The sequence below is a fragment of the Pseudochaenichthys georgianus genome, chromosome 3, assembly GCF_902827115.2.
Source record: "Pseudochaenichthys georgianus chromosome 3, fPseGeo1.2, whole genome shotgun sequence".
In the NCBI taxonomy this organism is placed as follows: Eukaryota; Metazoa; Chordata; class Actinopteri; order Perciformes; family Channichthyidae; genus Pseudochaenichthys; species Pseudochaenichthys georgianus.
Window position 1 is genome coordinate 49,356,369 of NC_047505.1, and position 19,950 is coordinate 49,376,318.

A 19,950-nucleotide genomic window follows, 5' to 3' on the forward strand; every position below is an offset into this window, starting at 1 on the left:
GGCGCTGCCGATCTTCATCGATCTGCAGAGCTTCCGCCACCACAGAGAGAAGCAGCCGGTGATCATAATACAAACAATGGGCAAGAAGCACAAAAAGCACAAGTCCGAGAAACACGGATATGAAGGTAAGTAATTCACACGTCTTTTTAACATTTTACTGCTTTTACCATCTCTTGATTTGTTTCTAAATACATCAACTGGGAGATCTAATTCCGCGCTTGTTAGCTCGATCATTAGCACTAAGCTAGCTGATTAACTAACATGCTACCAGGCTTATTTACATGTTTACTTACCACGTGTCTTGTTCAATGTGCAACACTTTGAGTATAAACACAAAGCAGGTGATTTAAGATTACAAAATAAAGTGAGCTGTAGCTGCAGCGTCACTACAATGTCTGCGAAGGAAGCTAGCTGTTAGCGGCTATTGTTCCTAGCATCTCTTAGCTGTCAACAGATAACTACAGTTAGCTCTATGATGCTTTGTTGTTCTTAATTAAGCAAGGGTGGTAATATTATCAGTATTTATTAAGTCAATTTCAAAACAGAGTGCGGTGGGCTTTACATTTCCAGACTGCATTGGGATAATTAAGACAAGATTGATGGGTTTTATCATCATATGCACAGTAGCTAGTGTAGTTCAGTCAGACAACTCACGTATTTCTTTAACATGTTTATTAGAAGCAGCATATAGTTGAGTTTGGAGACTAGGCTCACGCATCATCACTCCATAGATATACATAGCACGATGAGTGATGATCAAATAACTAACCCCCGAGCCTACAGGTGGAAGCTGGGGTGGTGGTGGGGCAGGCAAGCAGCAGCGACGTAGAGGTAGCTGCGGCAATAGCAGCAGCAAGCAATGCATGGAGAGAGATCTGGCAGGTTAAATAGAGCGGCTTATTAAGAGACTCTGTTTGGTTGGTTGTAGAGTGGCAAGGGGCGTTATGTATGAATGCCTGAACTAGCTCGCAGGCTTCGCCCCATTTATGGTAACGAAAATCCTAAATCCCAGGCTCCTTCAACAATGCAACATACATATATAAAAGAAATAAAACATAAAATAATGCAAGAGAATGTTGCAAGTGACCATTGTGCAGGTTAATGCAAGTGCAAAGTAAACTATATCGATTTAAAATAGAATAACATGAAAACAGAATGTTAAATTCAATACATACGTACAAGAATAAAATACTGCTTATTGTTGTGATAAATAAATATGTGAAATGCAAACAGTAGAATGGTTTGTGAAGGCACAGGGCTCAACAGTATTATATCATGTGGGATACAACTTTCTGTTGGTCTTTGACCTGCCAGCCTGCAGAGGATACATGGACAAATGAAAGGCACGCTGGAAATTATTTGATACCCTTGCATAAACACATTTGTCTTTAAAGTTCAGCTGATATATGATTAAAACATTTTGACTGATTCTGTCAGTCTGAGATCTTGTGTTGTTGACTTTATCTGCAGAGTACGGAGAGAGACCACTGAAGCTGGTGTTGAAAGTCTCTGGGAATGAAGTGACGACGGGTAGCTCGAGTCGGGACACTTTTTATGACGACCCGGCGTCCGACTTTGAAAAACCCAAAGACAAGAAGAAGAAAAAGAAGAAGGATAAAGATAAGAGCTTTGGCTCACCAGAGGACACCAAAGTAAAGAAAAAGGTAAGGCGTCCAAAGATCACAAGCCCCTCATCTAGATGGGACAGTATACAGTGTTAAGCCTCTGAAAGGAGTTGTTATGGATTGTACGCATGTTTGATTCAATGTATGTTTTGACAATATTAGATGACAAAGAAGAAGAAAGGACAGGAAACAGATGGAGATGATGAACGGAGCAGAACTCCTATACGTTCGGAGCTGGATAAACTAGAAGGTATCTCTCATTTCCTCTTGTTCAAAGTTTGTCTATGTTTTCCCTGACGAGCTTTCCATTAGTCATTATTATTCTTCCTTCAGAAAAGGAACAAACTCCTCTGCAGGAAGCTTTGAACCAGCTCATCAGGCAGCTCCAAAGGTACAGCATTGATCATTTGTGATTATTTTATTAATCATTAGCCCCCACTTCCAGGAAATAAAGAATGTACGTTTGTGTTTTTTCCCTGTAGGAAAGATCCCAGTGCATTCTTCTCGTTTCCGGTGACGGACCTCGTCGCTCCTGGCTACTCGATAATTATCAAACGGCCGATGGACTTCAGTACAATAAAGGAAAAAGTAAAGAAGGAGTACTATCAGTCTTTGGATGAAATCAAGGTATCTGTCTTTATTGCACACTGTTGTATCACTGAATGCTAATTATAGAAACACACACACACACACACACACACACACACACACACACACACACACACACACACACACACACACACACACACACACACACACACACACACACACACACACACACACACACACACACACAACAAATAACTGCCACCAAGTAGATGTTGCTTATGTCGATGAAGGTCAAAATGAGAGCACATGCACACAGAGTAATAAACATGAAGTACAATTTAAGAAGAAATACAAAATTCCCAACAATATATTGATTACATAAACTCACAAAAGCTGTTTTCTTGTCATGTTTTTGATGTGTTGTGCAGGTGGATTTCAAGATTATGTGTGAAAACGCCATGATTTACAACAAACCAGAGACGATTTTCCACAGAGCAGCTCGGAAACTGTTGCACTCTGGGATGAAGATCTTGAGCCAGGTATGAAACGTTGTACTTTTTATTTATTATGATTAAAACATGAACCCTGACATCTCTTTTGTCCTCGGTCGGTGATTCATGTCAGTATTCACTAAGAGATTGGAGTCAAGCTGTCTAGTTTTTTTTTTGTATCCCTGTAATATATGTCTGTGGGATAGTATGTAGCAAGTACAGCGCATGTAGGAATGTGTATTGTGAAACCAAACGAGTAACAGAAACGATAGAAAGACCTTTGAAAAAGAAAATATTTCCCTCTTCTCGATGCTATTAACTGTACATGTCTAAATGTTCCCATTATCTTTTACTATTTAATATACTAGTTTAACATAGCGTAACAGTGTCGTTATTTCCTTAAACTTCAAATGATGCACTGAAAAAAAGTTAAATGACTTTGCTTTTACTATACTGCAACAGATGGGGGCAGCAGATATCCTCAAAGAGTAGTAGTGGTGGCAAGCCATTTGAGTATTTATTCCATATCCTTGATATCAGACGGCAGCGGCCTACACTAGTTGGCTCTTTGATTTCACTTGTTAGATAAACGGTCAAACTAGTTTAGCACTCTGCTTTACTAGTTAAATAAAACATTACACTAGTCACTCTTTTCAGCAACTAGTGGCACTTTTGTCCGACTGTTAGCACATAAGCCTCACTAGTGACGTCAGGAGCAGCACTTGTAGCACCAACGTCCCAACTTGTAAGCTTTTTGAAGAACTAGTACTCTGACCGTACTAGTGACGCTAAAGGTCTTACCAGTTAACTAGTGCGCTGCAAAAGCTCTGTAAAAGGCCAGAGGTCAGAGTGGCCTTTTATTGTGGCCAGCCTAAGGCACACCTGTGCAATAATCATGCTGTCTGATCAGCATCTTGATATACCACACCTGTGAGGTGGGATGGATTATCTCGGCAAAGGAGAAGTGCTCACTATCACAGATTCTTTCAGATTTGTGAACAATATTTGAGAGAAATGGTTATTTTGTGTTTATAGAAAATGTTTTAGATCTTTGAGTTCATCTCATGAAAAATGGGAGCAAAAACAAAAGTGTTGCGTTTATATTTTTGTTCAGTGTAGTTACAAAAAAGAAGCAGAACTAGTTAACTAGTAGCATACATTTGTCTGCACTAGTTAACTAGTAGCACCCAGAATCACTCACGAGTTAACTTGTAAAGGCAAAAGGTTCACTAGTTAAGTAGTTGACGCCTCTTTTGACCGTACTAGTTAACTAGTGGGGCTCAAAATGTGTTTACTAGTTAACTAGTGAAATACATTTAAATTGAACATATGGTGGTGGTAGTACTAGTACCAACAGGTTTATCAGGCAATGGCTCTTCCTTGAATTATTCTCTTTTCCTTCCTGAGAAGTTTTCCTAAGTAAAAAGATAACTTTTCTTTTGAACAGGAAAGACTGGAAAGTCTGAAGCAGAGCATAACGTTCATGTCCGGCCTCGACCCTTCTGATGAAAAGCCGGGCACCACCAAGGAGCAGGGGGGGGGCGCCAACATGGACCAGAACAGAGAGGGGGCCTCGAGCACCAACACCAGCGAGAGACCCCTGACCCCCAGGTGCTTTAACCCGCTTACTTTACATGCTTCCTGAAAGGGTACTTTGGTGTTTTCCTACATGGATGTATTTTGGATCAACAATATTTTAAAACTGGTTCCGTATTGGGTGATATTGCTTAGGCTGTAAAGCAGGCTGCTATGTTATTCTTATGGGCAAATTTGCATTGTTTATGTTAAATTATTTGAATAAGAAGTCCTTTTATTTTTTTACCAGCGACATGCTTCTATTTTTATTTAAAAAGTGAACAGAGAAATAATAGATCTTTCTTTACATCCAGCTTGATCTGCTCCGTTTTACTCTGTCGTCTCACATCCACATGTTAAAATCAGCTTAAAATTCTGCCATGTCACTGAACCTTTTTAGATAAGCACCAAACTTCTGTTCTCCCACACACCGAACACTCATCATGATCTCAATGAAAAGAGACTGAGGTGAAGGGTAAAAACAAACATTGCTGTCAGTTAAGGATCCTTTCCATAAAGCTGTCGGACGCTTTGAATGTGTTTTTCATCAGTGGCAGCAACAAGCTTTTTTGAATGGATGTACATTGATGTTGCACCATTGCTTGAAAGGATTACATGCAGCCTGCTTTGTTTAAGTGACCGGCAACGCTATTGCTATATTCTGGAACAAATAGAAAACGGTCGTCCCCAGAAGTCAGTTTAACACAAAATCAGATGTTACCCTATAAGTAAAGTCACTTCACCATATCTGCTCTTACACTAGGGGTTCCCAGATTCAACGCCCATAACTGAAATAACAATTATGACTATTGATTGACTTCCCCCGAGAATTTTGATATTTCATGTTATCTTAAAGTCAGTGTGAGTTGGAGATCAATCAGGAATTTGCCGAAAGCTCTCTGATATGAAACAAAACTACAGTTTCCAGCTTGCCTGCGACTATCCGATTTTAAAAGGAAAAGTGAAGTAAATACATTAATTGCAAGAGCGTGTTGTCCTCTGACACTAAAGTGAATCATTGTTTCCGCTGAGAATGTGAAGAACGCCTCGCAGCGTGCCCGGTCTTGTTTTCTCTCAAGGCTGGACGTCTTTTCAAAGCGGGTGTGCTGTTGTTTCCGAGAGATGTAACGGCACCTGGAGACGGCTAGAGTTATGTTGGTTATGACTCACTGTCAGAGGTACATCCGAGGAGCCTTTTCCTTCATCTTCTTTCTGTGTTACAACAAAAGATAATGAGATGAACAAAGCACTCAATTATCTGGTGAGGGAAAGCAAAATGTCAGGGTTTAATGAAAAGAAACACCCACACAGGTTTCCTCCCTGCAGAAATGTTGCTGCCGTGTGCATGCTTTTAATACTTCGCCACAAAATATAAATATTAGTTTATATTATTAATAACGCATTAACGCAAAACATTTTTAACGCCACTAATTCTTTTAATTGTAGTCCTCGGCTGCCCCGTAGTTTCAGAGCGCAAAGGCTTGACGTTGTTAAGCCAAGCACACAGACACTGACAGCCCCGCTCCTGCCGCTCGCGGAGGGGCGGGGGGGGTGCTAGTGGAGCCTCGCAGAAGGGGGTGCTGCGTTAGATAATTGGGATCGCATCCAACGTGTCGACTGCACTTCACAGCGCATTATTTTGACCCTCAGTGGGAACTTCAGTCTCATGCTTATGTGATGATGATGATGATGATAATAAACAAACATTAGCATAAAGCATATTTGTCCACTCATATGTTGAAGAGTATTAAAAACTTGAAAAATATTCCTCTAAGGAATAGAACAGATAAAAAATGTGCGATTAACTATGGACAATCATGCGATTAAATATTTGAATCGACTGACAGCCCTAATAAATATTTTCATTCAAGTGTCGTGTCTTATAATTTGTATTTTTGTTTCATTTGCAGAAAGGAAAAGGACTCCAAGGACGAAGCGGCAAAGGCAGAGAAAGAACTGGAGGAAATCCGCAAAGTCATCACGGAGTCTGGAGGAAAGCTGTCCAGCCGAGTGCTGCAGAGCGATGTGAGGAAGAGCTTTAAATGTCCCTTTTTGTCTCAAAATTACCAATATCATTATTCCAAGTCCTTTGTCAAATACATGATATGAGAAATAAGAAAAGTAGGTTATTTTAAAAGCCCTCGGTTGAGATAATACTTGTTCTTTTCTATTAGCCTAACATGGATTTAAGCTTGTTAGACATAAAGAGCATAACTTATTTATCATGGTGGTCAATTAGTGACGGGGACAAATGTCTCAACGTCCATCCCAAATGTTCAACAATAACGCAGCCATTTCTTATACCTATTAGTATAGGTGTCGATGTGCCATTGAGCCCTGTATTTGATTTGTTGTGTAGTTGGAGTTTGCGAGACGGAAGACGGACGGCTCGACCACTCTGGCAGTCCTCAACTCAGCTGATCTGGCAGCAGGAGGTAGGTCAAATGTACTTCCATAAAACTCCTTTAAGGCAATAACTTAAAGCAGGGGTGTCAAACTCAAATACACAGTGGGCCAAAAAAATAAAATGGGTACTAGTCGAGGGCTAGTTTTAATCCAAAACGTATTGAAATGAACTTATTGCACATATTAAACCTGGAACTAACAAAGCTTAAATTATTGCCTATAAAAACAAAATTAAACATTAAATAATCAGTTGCATTCATTTCTTATGGCTCTAGCTGCAGCTTGAGTCATTTCTTATGATTACATTTCTCCTCAGGCCAACAACACTCATTATATTACATTGCATTTAGCTGACGCTTTTATCCAAAGCGACTTACAATAAGTGCGTTCGACCAACAAAATACAAACTTGAAGAAAACAGAATCATATAAGTACATCAGGTTTCATAGAGCAAAAACATTTCAAGTGCTACTCAACTGGCTTTAGATAAGCCAGTCCTTTATTAGTATATAAGTGCTCTGTTAATAGTTCTATCGCTCGAAGTGGAGTCGAAAGAGATGAGTTTTCAGTCTGCGCCGGAAGGTGTGTAAGCTATCTGCTGTCCTGATGTCAATGGGAGCTCATTCCACCATCTTGGAGCCAGGATAGAAAACCCACGTGTTTTTGCTGATGGGAACTTGGGTCCCCCTCGCAGCGAGGGTGCAGCGAGTCGTTTGGCTGATGCAGAGCGGAGTGCACGTGCTGGGGTGTACGGTTTAACCATGTCCTGGATGTAGGAAGGGCCAGATCCATTCGCAGCATGGTACGCAAGTACCAGTGTCTTGAAGTGGATTCTAGCAGTTACCGGAAGCCAGTGGAGGGAGCGGAGGAGCGGCGTGGTGTGGGAGAATTTAGGAAGGTTGAAGACCAGACGAGCCGCTGCATTCTGGGTGAGCTGCAGAGGTCGGATGGCACATGCAGGTAGACCAGCCAGGAGGGAGTTGCAGTAGTCTAGGCGTGAGATGACGAGAGTCTGGACCAGAACCTGCGTCACTTTCTGGGTCAGCTGGGGACGTATCTTCCTGATGTTGTAAAGCGTGTATCTGCAGCAGCGGGTTGTAGCAGCGATGTTTTCAGTAAACGACAGGTTGTTATCTAGGGTCACCTCCAGAGTCCTTGCAGTCTGGGTCGCGGAAACAACAGAGGTGCCGATGTTGATAGTCAGGTCAAGAGTGGGACAATCTTTTCCCGGAAGGAAAAGCAGTTCAGTCTTGTCAAGGTTGAGCTTGAGGTGATGAGCAGATATCCACTGAGAGATGTCAGCTAGACAAGCAGAGATGCGTGCGACGACCTGGGTCTCTGAGCGGGGAAAGGACAGAATTAATTGGGTGTCGTCAGCGTAGCAGTGGTATGAAAAACCATGCGGGCTAATGACAGATCCGAGCGAGTTTGTGTACAGGGAGAAGAGGAGGGGACCAAGAACAGAGCCCTGAGGGACCCCTGTAGTTAATTGACAAGGATCGGACTCCGACCCTCTCCAAGTAACCCTGTAGGTACGGTCTTTGAGGTATGAGGTGAGGAGGGAAAGTGCAGAGCCTGAAACTCCAAGTTCTTGGAGAGTGCGAAGGAGGTGCAATATACCGGCGGGCCAGAACGAATATTAATTAGAAATTATCCTGCGGACCGAAATTAAATCCACCAAGGGCCTGATTTGGCCCCCGGGCCTTGAGTTTGACACATGTGACTTAAAGCTTTTGATGTGCAAGTATTTGCTGGTTTTCCCTTCTGATGATTGTAAAATGTATATCTTTGGATTTTCGAGGACCGTCGTAAATTCAAGACGTCTCCTTGAACATTTAAACGTTATTTGTGACATTTTCTCTATTTTTCCAGGTGGTTAGTTGTAGGGATGGGTATTGTTAGGATTGTATTGATACTGCTCTTATTGATACTCCTTATCTGCTTGGTCCTTTATCGATACCTTTTTTCATTACTAAATAGTGCATGTTTTTAAATATCTTATAAAGACAAATTCATCAAAAGACTGATATATTTTTCTAACGTTTTGCAATATTTAAAATCTTATTGTTCGTAGAACGTAACCAGTAATGTTTAAAACTACAGGGTCACTTCATAAACTCAATAATGAATGCAACCTTATTAAAAACATCCATACAATCTAAATTATTAATCTGCTCACTCCTCTGTGAAGAGTTTAGACTTTGTAAATGTTTGTGTTTGAATGTGTGATGTGCCACTAAATATTAAGTGTGCAAGATCTTGAATTAATGAATAAAAGTTAGCTAAATATTGTGTTTCTTCCTGTTTCCAGATGTTGGGTTCTGTCCTGTGAAGCTGGGCATGATGTCCAACCGGCTGCAGAGCGGCATGAACTCCCTGCAGGGCTTCAGGGAGGACAAGAGGAACAGGATCACTCCAGGTCATTCATTACTCATGCTGTTTCTGCACATCTCTAATATCAGATAGATAGATACTTTACTTATGCCAAGTGGGGAATTATTTTGACACAGCAGCATTTTGACAGTAAGTCTTCAGGACTTACAACATAATCTTCTTTGTCATAAAGAAAAAGATAACATAGATGACAAAGATCAACAATTAAAAGTTTCAAAATAATATATACAGATATTCAGTAAAAAAATACCCATATTCAGATACTTAATATCAGACCCCTCTCCTCCGACCCATATTAATCTGCTTATATCAAACTCTCTCCAGTGTCCTACGTCAACTACGGGCCGTACACCTCCTATGCTCCGACCTACGACTCCAGCTTCTCCAACATCAGCAAAGACGACTCGGACCTGATCTGCTCGGTGTTCGGAGAGGAGACCGGCCCTCAGATTCCAGACAGGTACGTGCAGCAAGACCCCCGAAACAATCTGAAGCTCCGTGGCACTCACACTAGGCGCTTTCACACCGGAGTACTTTTCCCGTTTAGTTCCAATAGTTCCTGGGGTTTTGCGTTCACACCAAAAAGAGAACTTGGTTCATGAGAACCTTTCTCCCCTTTTCAGTCCCTGCTAGAGAGGTGGTACTTTCCTGGGGAGAAAAAAGTTCCCATTTCCGATTGGCTGGGCGGATTGCAAACCACGCCCCGTAAAACTCGGAAGCTACCATGTATTTGCTGGCATTAGCATTATTAGCATTAGCCCCGCGCTCCAACGGAGAGAGAATAACTTATAGCAACACAAAAAATAACATGGGAGCGGTGGAGATGAGGAGGTGTCGGCATTCTGGCGATTTACTCCGGGGACTTCCGGCCGGGGACTTCGGGGGGCAGTATACGCCGTGAAGTGGTTTGCGGCCTGCCAGTAAACCCAAAGCAGCAGAAGAAGAAGAAGTGACGTCAGCGGCTTCCTTTGCGTAATCTTCCCTCAGGAAACTTATTCCGGTGTGAACGCGATCTGTACTTAGCTCCATGGGGGTACTAAGTGCTGGGAACTAAAAGTGCTGGGAACTACTAAGTACGGCAAAGTACTTACTACTGAACGTCACCAGACACATTCCAGGATTATTACCCTCCAGATGTTAGTGTTCAACAATCCATTATTTTTCTTCTTTTAAAAAGCCATTATTATTGTTATGTATTGGACTGTTTTTCTTACAGTGTGCAGGAGGTTCAGTTTTTGCCAGTGTCAGCCGTGTCAACATCGACTTCTCATTATTGTTGGCCAAGAAATTGATTCTCATTTTCTTTTCCACCTACTTTTGCTGAAAACAATGGCATTAAATGTTATCTCTGTGTGTTTTTAGCAGTTTGAAAGACTTCCTGGCCAAATCAGACGAGTACGTTTACAAAATGGCAGACAATCTTCTGGATGCGCTGACCAACGGAGAGCATTCAAAATCCCTGAAGGGGAATCAAGTAAGCTCATGCTCTTACATCTCAACTGATCCAAATTAAGGCTAAATATTTGTATAAATTATTTCTATTCATCGACCAATTATTTGCTAGATCAATCGATGCATCGTTGGTGAATTAAATGTCAGATAATATTTAAAAAAATGGCTTCCCAGTTTCCCAAAGTCCATGCTTATGTCTTTTGAAAGGCTTTACCCAAAGATATTTAAAGGCTTTACCCAAAAATATTTAAAGGCTTTACCCAAAGATATTTAAAGGCTTTACCCAAAGGTATTGAATGTAATATGATATCAAACAAAGAAAAGCAGCATATCTTCATCATCGATGGCCTGAAAACAGCATTTTCTGACACTATTGCATGAATAATGTGTTTTTATGCCATTTTTGTCCTTTTGTTTAAGAAAAATCACTTGTATTATATTTTTGTTAAATATTTTATATTTAATTTTTCACTATTTTAATTTTAGAATTTTTTTTACATTTTGAAAAAAAACGTTTTGAACATATTGATGCAAAGATCTCTGCTATTCTGAGACCCTCACAGTATTCCAGTCCCTTTTAAAAACTCATCTCTTCTCCTCTTGTCTACTCATAGCCCACCCCCCATCAATCCATGCCGGTTGATCAAGTTTGATAATCCTATACCCCCCACCCTAACCTTCCCTTATATTGTAAAGCGATTGTGAGTCCTTAAAAAGCCCTATAAAAATATAATTTATTATTATTATATTGAAAGGTCTTGCTGTGTAAAATAATCTTCCTGAGAGGTGTCACTTGTGATGTCGTCTGTGTGTTCCACAGTGAATGTATTCCTGACAGCAACAGGTGATAAGAATCAAAGGATCCCAGAGGAAATGCATGCGGGTCATTTTTGACCCACTTATGGAAGCTTGGGGCAGAAATACAAAAAATACAATTTCTTAAAATGTATAACATTTAAAATGTGAATGACATGATATCCAAAACATGTTTTTTGAGGAATAGCTGGAATATGAAATGATAAAAAAATGTAATTACAAAGATACTCTAAGAAAACCACCTCACCGGGTAAAAAAGACCCACTTGCCTCTAAGGGTTAAGAATAGTCCATTATTGAAATACATAGAATTGTTGCAGCTCTGATCCAAATGTAAAGCGAAGGAAAGAAATCTAAGACAATCGAATGACTAAATAAGTTTTGTCCAGCAGGTGGAGGAGACGCCAAAGGCCCCAGAGAACACGGTTGACATGAAGGTGAGATATTACAACCTTCCCTGAGCGATACCCCCTCCTGCACTGTGTGTCCCACTGCACGTGGAACAAGACGTCCAGTTCACAATGAGATATCTGTGTGTAACGTAAAACCCTCCCTGCTGGACGGGATGTTCGAGAGCAGATCCTGCAGCGCGTGTTCTCGCCTCACGTGTGGAAACTTCATTTCGTTTTGTCATTAAAGACGGCCTCTGCAGACGGTTGCTACGTCAACCAGCTGTGTCAACATAGCAGGGGCTGGCCTTTAGCGGCGATCTGTGCATGCATGGAAAGAACATTTCCCTCTGAAACCCAGGCGCGACCGCAGCATGAGGTCTGAGACCACCAGACTCAGACAGTTTCCTCCCACAGGCCATAAGAATGATAAACACCTGAACGTTTGAAAGAACATCCAGAACATCTGTTTGCAACTTATATATATCAATATTCCAATTACTGTATATAGACTATTCTGCACTGTTTCTATTATATTATACTGTATTGTATTTACTTGCACTATTTGATCTGTTTTATTGTGTTGCTCTGTTGGAGGAGCCTGTGAGCTGACATGGTCATTGATATATCTACACTGTAGCTATGCACACATGACATAAAAGCCTTGAAAGGTGATGCTCGCTGTCGGAGAATCTGGAGAGGCCGTGTTTTCTTTCTCTGCCCGCTGGCTGCATCGCGGCTGAATCGCTCCTCAGAGCAGCTGAAGAAACCTAAGCACAAGCCCCTCGGTCAGCCTTACAGAAACCCCCCCCTCTCTCCGTCAGCCGTACAGAAACCCCTCTGTCCGGCTGTTTGCTGCTCTTGGCCGCCCTCCAGCTCCCTCTCATCCCCTGCCTGCTGCTGCAGCTTTTCATTAGGTTTCCTTCTATCGGGGTGAGGAAGCAGCGTGACTGAAGGGGTTTCAAAAGGCCTGGATGTTGCCCTTGAAGCGTCAGTTGTCTAGTGAGGAATGCCTTTTCCTAACCTGACTAAACATGATGTCTCTCCCTCGTCATGTCTCGTAGGAAGCTGATCCCGTAGCACCCGACTGCAGCCGGCTGGACTTCCTGCTCCCCACAGCTGAGCGGCTCTCTGGGGGTAAAAACACTTACATGGCTATTTTTTTTTTTTTTTGTAATATATTTTTTATTGACATTTGGCAGCAAACAATTAGTGGTTTTTTCAAGACATAGTAATTGTACATCTTAAAGGTGGGGTAGGTAAGTTTCAGAAACCGGCTCGAGTGCACTAAAAGTTGAAAGTACACAGCCGAAAAGAATCCGCCCCTTCCTTCAGACTTCCTGACAGAGCACCTCCTCCAACACACATGAACGCGACGTCAGCAGACTGGTGGAAGTGGCCGTCTGTTGCTGGCGAGTCATTGAAGTACTGCTGCAATGCCCGCCCAATGAGGGCACGAGATGGAAGGCTGACAGACAGGGCGGCAATACAATCCGTTTAGCCGCCCGTACTTTTTACAGTACCACGGCTTCCACAGATGAAATTTGTTCATGGATTTTTTGTCAAAGCACTTCAGATATTCTTTGCTATCGGGATGTTAAGAGCATTCCATGGAATATAACAAAAAGTGTATCTCGAGCCGGTTTCTGAAACTTACCTACCCCACCTTTAAGTTTGTCTGTCCCAAATGCGTTAAAATAAAAACAGTAAAAATGTACGAACATTGGGGTATCATCAGGACTTCACAGTCAAATCATACGTTTGTAAATCAGTCCACTTTCTCCGTCATGACACAAATAGTTTGACAGATTATGTTATCCTCTCCATTTTGTAAATGTCCATTGTAACATCCATCCATGCGTTTAAAGTTGGGCTACACATGTCTATTTAAAGTCCGATAAATGGGGCGAAGCCGGCGAGCTAGTTCAGGCAGTCAACTCGAGCACCAATGATACATTAACACGTGACGCACCCCGTCCCTCTGACAACCAGCCAATCACAGTCTCCTAAACATGCCGCTCTATTGAAGCTGCCAGGTCTTCCTGCCTCTGCCTCGCTGTGTTGCTGCTGCTGTGTTCACTTGCTATTGCTGCGTTCATGTTCCTGCTGCCGTGTTTCACGTTGCTGCTGCTCGCCTGCCCCCCCACCACCCCAGCTTCCACCTGTAGGCTCGGGGGATAGTTATCTAATCATCACTCAATGTTCTTTGTAAATCTGTGGAGTGATGAGGCCCGAGCCTAGACACCAAACTCAAACTATGCTGCTTCTAATAAACATATTAAGAAACACGTGAGTTGTCTGACTGAACTGATGGGTAAATCTGTGATTCAGTTCTCAAAGGTCTTGTCTTTTCCACAACTCATAGATATGCTGTTTATTTTCTTTAGAAGAGTAAAGAAACCAGAACATATTCACATTAAAGCAGCTGGAAGCAAACATTTAAACATTTTCTCCTTCTCAAAAACAAAGAAAAATAACTTGATGAATTTTCTGGGTTTGATCTGCTGTCGTGTTCCTTTCCCCAGCTGTTTCGTTTTATTGAGACTTTATTAATGGCCCATTTCCACTGCAGGGCCTCGCACGGCTTAGTACGGTATAGTTAGGCCTCGGTAGGCCCGGCTCACTTTATGCTTCGTTTCCATTACATTTTAGTAGCTGGGGCAGTAACTATAGTAACGCAGTGTAGGCGGAGCCGTGACTTCATCTTCAATGCGAACCACAAAAGCAACATTAGCTGTTAGCTGTTAGCACTCAGAGCTCACAGCTCCTCATATCTGTTCAGAAACTAGACAAAAGTTAAACAAGTACAAACCACAGACTGTCTGTGTCATGGAGGATACAGTCGCTGCTTTATTTATGTCTGTATAGGCCGTTGTTGTGAGTGTGGACGGTCGGAGCATATACTGCGTTAGCTTAGCTGATCTCCATTCAGAAAACACACATGTAAAAAGTTTTTTTGCTGCCGTCTGTCTGCAGACTTGTCAAAGCATTAATTCTTGGTTTTTACTAACTATCAGTATGTTGTTACTTCGGCATCATTTTGAAACGTGTATTACAATTACAATCACGGTCAAATATGTTCATTTTGTTGCCAGCGATTCTCTCACTAGTTTAGCATACTCGGCCCGGAAAGAACCTCGATTTTGGAGGACCAGAGAAACTGTGAAAAAGTACCCGCTAGCCGGTGTAGGCATAGATATATAAACACTAGATGACTCACCCGCGCTGCTGGCCAATGGAGACCGACGACAAAATGGTATCTGGTGTTTCCATAGCGACAACAACTTCCTGTCAACAGCGTAAACTCCCACAGACAGTACACAGACAGTTAAAAAAACTGCAGGAACACAGACAAAAAAACACAACCCCCTTCACATCTCAACTATCGTAAATGTACCGAGTCCCCGATGTGACCACAGTAGCCGTGATGATAACTGTATTAAGCAGGTGAAACAGGAGCTGTTGACAGGAAGTTGTTGTTGCTATGGAAACAACATGACGGTATCTGATATCATAAAGACGGAGAAAGTAAAGAATAAAGTTTATGTTTAAATGTTAGCGCCCCCCGAAGAGGCACAAGCTGTTAGGTTGAGTCTGGAGTTTCAATACATTCTAAATCATCAGTAAAGTCTACGACCATATTTCGGAGGGATATGATGCATATTAACTTTCAATTTTATGCATTTCAGTTCTTCAATAACATTACTTCATTTCACTTCACTTTCCTGACACAGTTCCACTAACATACATTCACTGTCCATTGTTATTTTTTTATATTCTTTGCCGAATTTGGCCGTGTAAAATGTCCTCTTGGGTTGCCGTACAGACAATACGTGACGTCATTAGTAAGCGTAACGGACCCCGTGCTAATCTGGTAGGCCGTGCCGATATGGTCCCTACACCGGAACTACGCCTAGTGGAAACGCAACCAAAAACGGGCCGGGCACGACACGCTTCAACCGCGCTCGTTTCTCGTATGTCCTTAGTTTTTACCACATTGAATTAACCTCATTGTAAAGTTTGTAAGTCTTATATTAACTTTCACAAATCTTGTTTTTCGTCATCAGCTTTAATTGAACAATCCAATCAAGCTAGTCTAGCTAAAAACACTCATTATGTTTCCCCTTGAGCCCATTTCTGTTCCCATAAATAACCTTAACTTCAGTTGGTTCTTCCCAGTCCTCCTGAGTGTGCTCATCGTGTGCTGCAAACCGACACTAAAGAGAGACTTCACTAATGCTTTTATTGTTTAAACTTCACTTCAGAAACACATTTGAAAAGCAGGCTTTAGACTTAGAGAATGTTTCCCATTGTTCTTTGACTTAAACTATTCATATATTCTCATCATCTTTTGCTTGAATATGAGTTTAAACCTCCCACGTGGATGGGGATACACGTGGGAACCAGATGTGAAATTAATATGCACACTCAAATTGCTCGTAGCGTTTTCCAGTTTTTCAGAAAACCTATACAACTGAATTAATCACACACACACACACACACACACACACACACACACACAGCCCATTCCCTGGCTGCGTCTCAATAGGAGCAGAGAGATTCATAATTACACTGTAAATGGTGTTTCATCCATGCGGCCGTTATCTGAGCCATTATGTCTCCTCTCAGATCTTCCTAAGAGCCCATCAGAAGTCTACCCCCCCCCTCTGCCCTCTCAGATGTTGATGTATCCGTGAGATATTTGAGGATTAGGACATAATGGATGTTTTGTAGCACAGGGGGGAATTCACCACACGGTAATCAGAGGAGCCCAGAGGAAGTATTAACTAACTGTGTGTCGCCTTTCTCCCTCAGAGGCCCGGCACTTCCAGGAGAAACTGGACGAGACTACAAAGCTCCTGCGTGACCTTCAGGAAGCTCAGAGGGAGCGTCTGAGCGCCAAGCAGCCGCCCAACATGATCTGCCTGCTGGCCCCCACCACCAAGGAGCTGGAGCTGGGTAACACCATCCGATAATACCATCCGATAACACTTTAATGGTCAGATCAAGTCTGACATTTAACTTGCATCACAGCAGCTTCATGTGTAACATCAACATGGACACGCATCAAGACACAATACATGACAAACACACATTGAACATGACGGCTCGATCACTGAGAGAAAACATGCTCAAAGAGCCTTCAGCGGGCATTTGATCTGGATTCAGCTCTGTGTTTACTGTGAGGATTGACTGGAGCACAAAGGATGCTTCAAAGGATGCTTCAAAGGATGCTTCAGTCTGACTTTATTGAATCTCCCATTAGATGGTAGCAGTTCATATTCACTGATCAGAACATGGTTTGGGTCCCATTGACCCCCCTGTTTCCCCCTCACTCAGGCTGTAGACCTCCAACTCCGCCATACACAGATGTGGTTCCTTTTTTATTAAAGAGGTCACAGTTAGAAGGTGGTAGGATTCATATCAGTACATTGACCTGATTGCTAGGGATGTATTCTTTAAAGATTCCCTAATTGTGTTTGTGGGAAAGGGTTTGTCACTGTTGAATGTTTGGATTTTGGATTTGACGTAGAATAAAGAAACTTCCCATTTAACTATAATTTGTGATCTGAACATACAATCAAAGTGTATACTTCAAATATGGGGAAGATATGAAGCCAAACGTATCCATCTGATACCAAGTAATACTGCACAAAAACAAGAGTTAATTAAATCACATCAACCAACAATTTCCCAATTAGAAATCATAAAGTAAATCTAATCAAATCTAATGACATGAATGTGACTTGGCCGAAACACCAATTGCGATCCCACTGAACTACACTGAAAGGTACACTGAGGGTGTTGTGTGAGCAAGTGTCGTGTGATGCATTCATTCCTTATTATACTGTTGCACCGAACAAATAATGTTTTCTTTCCTCTCAGCGGAGAAGGTGACGGGGAACCTGGCGGCGCTGACGGGTCAGGTGGCTCCGTGTGACGTCAGCAGTGTGTACGGCATCCGGAGGGCCATGGGCATCTCCGTCCCTCTGGACCCCCCCGGGCCCTTCATCGACCTCACCACAGGTACAGCTCCTCTCTGCACATAATCACTGCTGTTTGACACTTGTATTGTATTTGTTTTATCAAAGTGTGAACTACATGTCTGGTCGTCTGTGGTGGAATAAGTGCATTTACTCTGTTATAACGTTGAGGTAAATGTACTTAACATTTCTACTTGAAGATGGAGATATGGTTATTTTTACTGCGTTAAGTTAATTTGACATGCAGCTTTAGTCACTAGTTTTAAACCTTCATTGCAAAATATGTTTTACTTTATTAAACTACACGGTTAACAAGTCGATTTACTTTGTAAGCATTTTGAATTGTGATCTTTTGAATGGACAAAAAAAGGGGTCGCTTGTAACGATATGTCCCAAACAATCAATCCACTAATTGGATAATTAATCAGCAGATTCATCCATAACACACATTCATCCCTTTCGTTAAAAAGCAGCTCTACTTAAATGAATCTAATGGTTCAATATATAATAGGATAACAATCAAAGCGGGCATTTAGTACTATTTACACTTATACATGATTCTGGCTCACTTTTATTCATTTAAATGCAGGACATTTACCGTAATTTTCGGACTATAAGCCGCGCCTTTTTCCCATTTTTCGACCCTGCGGCTTATATATGGATTTGTACAGCTAACGGCCACTAGGGAACCTCCTAAATCTATGGATTTTACAGGTTACAGTCCACCACCTTTAACGCTATGGGCTCTATGGCCGGTCCGCGTCCGCCACCTTTAAGCGGCGGACTCCAGCAGGAAAAGCTGGAGGCCGGAAAAGAGTGAGACAGGTAGCGCGCCAAAGTAAAAGTGGAACTGAGAGACAGAACGAGAGCAAGACAGACAGACATTACGAGAGCGAGACAGTTTGTGCAAAGGAAGTTTTCATGCACAAACCCTCATTATGGAAAACAAACGTAGAAATCCACTGGTACCACTGGTTGAAAACCACTGCTGTCGATCACTGCCGGTACGTGCGCTGGGAGCGCACCGTTTACGTTTGAAAGTAGAAAAGTGTGTGTCTGAAACGCTATGTGATACAGTACAGTTTGCACAGTACATGTTCTGTAGCTACTATTGCACTAAATGGTAACACTTGAATACGTTATGCAAATATGCAACTTGTTTGTTGAAATGTTAATAAATGGGAGCTTCCTCAAACAGCCATCTCTTTCCCGACAATCCCCTCTGTGCACGAACCCTTACATATGGTAATTAAACATTAAAACACCTGCGGCTTATAGTACTTGTAACAGATAATTGTTTTATAGTGTGGTATTAGTACTTGACCTGAAATAAGGATCTGAATTCTACACCTACTCCTTCCTACTCTGAATAATTCTCAAATAGCAGAAGTAAATTTAAAATAACGTTTCATCAAGAGTCTAATATATTTCACCTTTTATGTTTTCAGTGCAGGAGACGGCCGAACCAATGGAGACGGATTCAGTTCCAATCATCGCTGTTTAATTAAATTCCTCTTTTACAGTTCTTACGTTTTTGTACGAAAGGTGCTTTTTGTGTGACATTTGTATGCATTTCCTTCAATAAACCTCGTCTCTTGTGCATCAAACTGCAGACTTAGGAAAACATTTATTACATTCTGTCACTGTACAAAAGTCACATTTGTTCACATGAAGGCCAATACATTATTATTATTATGTAACCACGATTACAGACGATAAGGCCACAGGACATCAGTTCAGGTGATAGTCTGAGCCGGAGGCAGAAAAACATTGACGGCAAGCGGGGTCAGGTGTCCCTCTGCAGCGGAACACACGATGTACACATCTTTGTTTCTCTGGCAGATCTCAAAGCTGTCACATAAAGGGCTAAAGTCTTGATACAGTCACTTCAGGATATTTTTCAAGCGTCCTACTTTGAATAACCCAAATAAATGAGCAAGGAAATTGATTTTAATATTTCAATCAGCCAGTTTCTGTTTTACATATGTTACGCTCATTACACAGTAACAGAGCATCCGTCTTTAAACCCATTGGAGCTATGATCCAAACAGTATCCATTGTTTTTTGTTTCTTTTTTAAAAGGCCTGTTCGTCCTTTACCTGTATTATTTGGCATTAGTACGACAACATCTACGTTAAAGACAAGAGGACAAGTACAAAAGTGATCACTGGACGTTAATGTGTGTAGAAAAAAGATGGCGATTGTCCGTTTTCGCTCCTGATCCGCTCAGCAGCTCTGGAGTACAAAAATGTTTTTCCAGTTTCTCGCAT

At 41.8% G+C, this 19,950-nt stretch overlaps 1 protein-coding gene across 3 annotated transcripts; it reads left to right on the forward strand.

The window, feature by feature from the left end:
- The first annotated feature begins 25 nt into the window (after positions 1–25).
- brd7 (bromodomain containing 7) lies at positions 26–19,287 on the forward strand. Of its 3 annotated transcripts, none has more exons than XM_034077350.1 (17): positions 26–125; positions 1,471–1,664; positions 1,788–1,875; positions 1,959–2,016; positions 2,108–2,252; positions 2,603–2,713; positions 4,113–4,276; positions 6,151–6,265; positions 6,600–6,675; positions 8,958–9,065; positions 9,365–9,500; positions 10,403–10,514; positions 11,697–11,744; positions 12,761–12,833; positions 16,512–16,655; positions 17,583–17,723; positions 19,129–19,287. In XM_034077350.1, the coding sequence occupies exons 1-17, from the start codon at positions 77–79 to the stop codon at positions 19,182–19,184; spliced, it is 1,818 nt and encodes a 605-aa protein (XP_033933241.1). In that variant the 5' UTR covers positions 26–76; the 3' UTR covers positions 19,185–19,287. The 3 variants fall into 3 exon arrangements, with proteins under 3 accessions (XP_033933241.1, XP_033933255.1, XP_033933247.1); XM_034077364.1 differs by having other exon boundaries at positions 11,700–11,744; XM_034077356.1 differs by having other exon boundaries at positions 10,406–10,514.
- The last annotated feature ends 663 nt before the right edge of the window (positions 19,288–19,950 follow it).

What these genes read in the sequence shown, in the direction of transcription:
- brd7 (XM_034077350.1), top strand. Translation starts at nt 77, where the DNA reads ATGGGCAAGAAGCACAAAAAGCACAAGTCCGAGAAACACGGATATGAA. An exon ending in CGAGAAACACGGATATGAAG is followed by an intron (nt 126 to 1,470) that starts GTAAGTAATTCA and finishes CTTTATCTGCAG; the next exon opens with AGTACGGAGAGAGACCACTG. An exon ending in GAGGAACAGGATCACTCCAG is followed by an intron (nt 9,066 to 9,364) that starts GTCATTCATTAC and finishes AACTCTCTCCAG; the next exon opens with TGTCCTACGTCAACTACGGG.